Below are 4,320 nucleotides of genomic sequence, written 5' to 3' on the forward strand. Positions count from 1 at the left end.
GTTTCGAGTGAATTATAGATTAATTATAGGGGTTTCGTGCACAACCAGAAAATAAATAATTGTTTCATTTTAGAAGACAAAGCATAACTATTTGTTAGAAGAAAAAAATTGATAGAGATGTAAATCTAAAATATCGAAATAATTTTCCACTATTAATATCATAGATATTTACATTATAGAAAGTTTAAAATATCACTGGACATAGTTATATGGTGGACAGGTTTGGACCAATATTAATATGAATTTAAAATATCTTTAACTAGATAATACATCATATGTAAATTATCATTTCACTATTTGTTAACCCATCAATATCATAATATTAGACATATCAAATTAAGTTTATTAAATTATAATTATGAAAAAGAAAAAAATTGTCTAGCGGTGTTCTGGGTTAAATCATAGTATTGTTATACACACAAACACATTATATATCGTTATTGTATTTTATTAAAATATTATAAAGGTATAAACAATTAACATACATGTAATTTTTGTGTTAAACTTACTTTATATACTGCTTATCTTATTATATAAACCTTGGTTCTCAAAGTTAGTAACTCACCAGATCGTGATATGTATTAATTTTAACGATCAAATATCAAAGTTAAAAACTCACCAGATCATGACATGTGTCAATTTTAACGATTAGAGATCAAAGTTAGTAACTTATCAGATCATGACACATGTCAATTTTAAAAAGTTAGTAACTCACCAGATCGTGACACGTGTTAATTTTAACAATCAGAGATCAAAGTTAAATACTCACCAGATGATGACACGTGCCAATTTTAACGACTAGAGATCAAAGTTAGTAATTCATCAGATCGTGACATGTCAATTTTAACGATCAAAAATCACAGTTTTCAAGCTTGGTAAAACAAAGCATAATATAATTATAATCTTATTATATTAAAAACAAAACAACTAAAATAAATATACTATGTACCATCCATATCAAAGTTTCACTATTACAAAGATTCTCAACCACTACATGGTAAAATAAATATACTATTTGCCATCCATATTTGGTTGTATAATTATACTATATAACCTAGCATTAAATTTTATGTTTTTGTTTGCACAAAAAAAATTATGTCTCTATAGTTAGCCAATTTTGGACACTGAGTACTGCAACAAGATTTGTGAAGGCACATGCGAAGAAAACGAAGATCATGGAGAACCGATTGGCATTCTTAGGAAAAAAGCTTGAACTAATCTTTTTATTATATTAAAAATATTATTATATAAAGTTGGGTTTTCAAATTAACCACATGTCAAAAATTATTATTTTTCAAAACAACTAATTAAAAAATAACATTAAATCTAAATAAAACTTACATGTTTATCTAAAAAAAAATTCTAAATCAAAAAGGAAAATTAACAAAACTAATATATTTTCCATTGTAAGCTACTTATGTTATACGTGTTTTCTCAATAAAATTTTGACATGTATAAAAAAAAAAATTAATTCACTAAGCATGTATATTATTATTAATAAATTATGTCAAAAGAATAAGTTGAGAATAATTAATAAAATTATCCCCCTCTCCAGGATATCATCGCCCTACTTTTGATTCGGGTAAAAAATAAGTTGAGAATTTATGATTCGAGAATATTTGAGACGAGGTCATAACTTATGTACAACTGGATATTTCTGAAGAGTAAATAGGTCGTTGATCCTTAACGTGATTATGACATATGTCATGTTTTGGATTGTATATAAAGTTTCTATTTTGTATATCTAAATTATCTAAGACTTATATATACCATCATGATTATAATTTTCAAATTTTTATTTTTATTATATTATATTAAATTTCTTCCAATTTCTCAATTTTATTGGGTTATTCATAAAATCATTGTAATTGAGTAGATAATTTTCACCAGTTGTTCATCCAATATATTTGGAGTAAAAAAAACTCCATGGTTAAAGAAATTATGTCACAAAACAATTTTAGTAATTATAAGAACTATAATTATGCCAAAATGAAAGTAAAGCAACATAAAATTTGTTTAATTTGTTTAGAAGACATTTTATAGGTGGTGATAAAGAGCATACTTTAACAATAAAATAATTTTGGGTGTAAGAACATATTTTTAATAGTAAAACATAGAGTAAAATTGTATGTGGTTACTTATTAGATGTTGCTTTGATGAATTTGTTGCATGTAAAATATTTTGTGAATAAGTTGTGAAACGTTTTTGAAATTTGACAATAATAATATTTGTAATGATGAATATTTGGCAAAAGTTTTAGTGGGATATAATTTAGCTTTAAATTATTATAATCATTGTTATAATATATTAATAATATAGAAATATAAATAAATGTATGAAGGTAAATACAAATATTCTCTAACTTAAATTATTTATATATTTAGTTTAGAAAAAAAAATTTCTTTATATATTTTTGAAAAATTGTTTTAGATTTAGGATTTATTTTTTTCAAATAATTATTAAACCCACAAATCGTGCGGGCCCTTATCTAGTGTCCATAATGATATATAACTTCGAAAAAAGAAAATAATTTTAGAAATTTAACTCTATAAGAATAAGAATGTTAAGAAATATTATAAACAAAGAAAAAAATAAGTTCAGGTTGCCATAAGGCACGTTATGAATTTTCAAAAATATACTAAAAACACTTGTTAATAAAACTGGCTAGGTTTATAAACTAAAAACTAAGTTATTAGCAAAACATGATCAAACAATCTTAGACGATCATTGAAGAAAAATATAAAAGGAGGTTTTTACCTCTACAAGAAAACTAGAACTCAAAATTTAATACCCTAAATTCCAAATTGTTCCCAATTCACCGAATAACTATTTTCACTTGCTTTAAATGCTTATGAAGGTAAAATCAAAAATGGTGAAATTGATGGGACAATAGTCTCTTATTCAGGAACGAAACAAAAACATAACAAAAGTGCTTGAGCGCAAAACAAATGTTAATTTAGATCTAGAACATGACAAAGGAATCCTGGGACAGATCATTAAAGATAAAGGAATATCTTACTTCTACAAGGATAGGCTCCCCTGAACTCAAGACAAGATAGAAGACTAATGTAAAGGATAGTTCTTTCTTCAACGGCTCATGAAGAAAGAAAACTTGTGAAGGTGATGGAGACGAATGTTCTGGAGGTCTTTGACCAAACCAAACGATGAATCAAGAAGAGGAACACATTGCACTTTCTTTCGGGTTCACAATGAGTAAGTACCAAGAAACCCCTCAATACCAAAATGTCGAGATCTTTTACTTCTTTAGTTGAGCTCATCCTCTTTACTTAACAAAGATGGGAATAAGATGCATGGGTTTCTTACTCTACTCGTTAAGGTGCTGATGCTGGTGCAGCATTCTCTCCTTCAGGCTCCTATGAGGTGTTCAAAATATAAGCAACCAAAAACAAATTAATTAAAGCAAATAACAATAATAATTGCCCAAATAAAAGACTTGATAAAACATGATTTCATATTTACTTACCTGAGCCAATGGCTTGTCACAGCTTATAGCAAACTTTCTCTCCCTGCTAAACTTGTGCATGCTTTCCAAAAGAACACGCTTGTTCTTGTAAACTTTTCCTTTCACCTTCATGAGCATGTCATGGTACACGTGTTTTTCCATCTTCTTGTTATAACATAACTTTTTTAGCAAGCGTTTTAACATTTTCAGCCTTCTCATTAAATTTTTCATTTTTCGATCCATCGCCTCCATTGTATTCTTACCTGAAAAGCCAATATAAAATACTTTCTAGATAATTCCCTTCATACATAATATTACAGTACTATCACATGGATCACCAAGCTAGATTAGTAGTCCAAAAGACTTCAATCAGTGGTACCGAGGACATACACTGGTCACTAAATTACCAAAACGAAAAGACCTACGACGAAAGACAAATTTGATACAACATTTTCATTCATACTTACTGTAACCACGGTGATGACACTTTCTCTTTGCACGAGAGCGTGAGTGGAAATTGATCGACACCATTTCTTATCCCCGTGACCTCCTATCCTCTTCGTCAGGATCAGCAGCGAAAACCTAATATGAACTAGTACTTATAAAGAGATTATAACCCTAATTGCTTTATCATCATGGGCCTAAACTACATGACCTGTTTAATATTTGTATATAAGCCCTAAGCTAGCTAAACTCACTTCTTTCGTAATGTAAAAATTTTTGTTTCACAAAATGTAAGAATAATAATTTACAAATGTGTTTGTAAGCGGATTATAAATTATATACTAATAAACAACATCCAAGTAAATTATTTATAAATTATTAATAATTAAATGATATAAAAATCATATATAATA

The 4,320-nt window shown here is 27.5% G+C and overlaps 1 protein-coding gene across 1 annotated transcript; it reads right to left on the reverse strand.

The window, feature by feature from the left end:
• Nucleotides 3,333-3,994, reverse strand: LOC104733608 (60S ribosomal protein L19-2). The gene is made up of 3 exons (XM_010453175.2): nt 3,931-3,994; nt 3,485-3,726; nt 3,333-3,374 (listed from the first exon to the last, which is right to left on the reverse strand). Exons 1-3 carry the CDS (start codon nt 3,992-3,994, stop codon nt 3,333-3,335), a joined length of 348 nt encoding a protein of 115 aa, XP_010451477.1.

The sequence above is a fragment of the Camelina sativa genome, chromosome 12 (genome assembly GCF_000633955.1).
Source record: "Camelina sativa cultivar DH55 chromosome 12, Cs, whole genome shotgun sequence".
NCBI classification, from domain to species: Eukaryota; Viridiplantae; Streptophyta; class Magnoliopsida; order Brassicales; family Brassicaceae; genus Camelina; species Camelina sativa.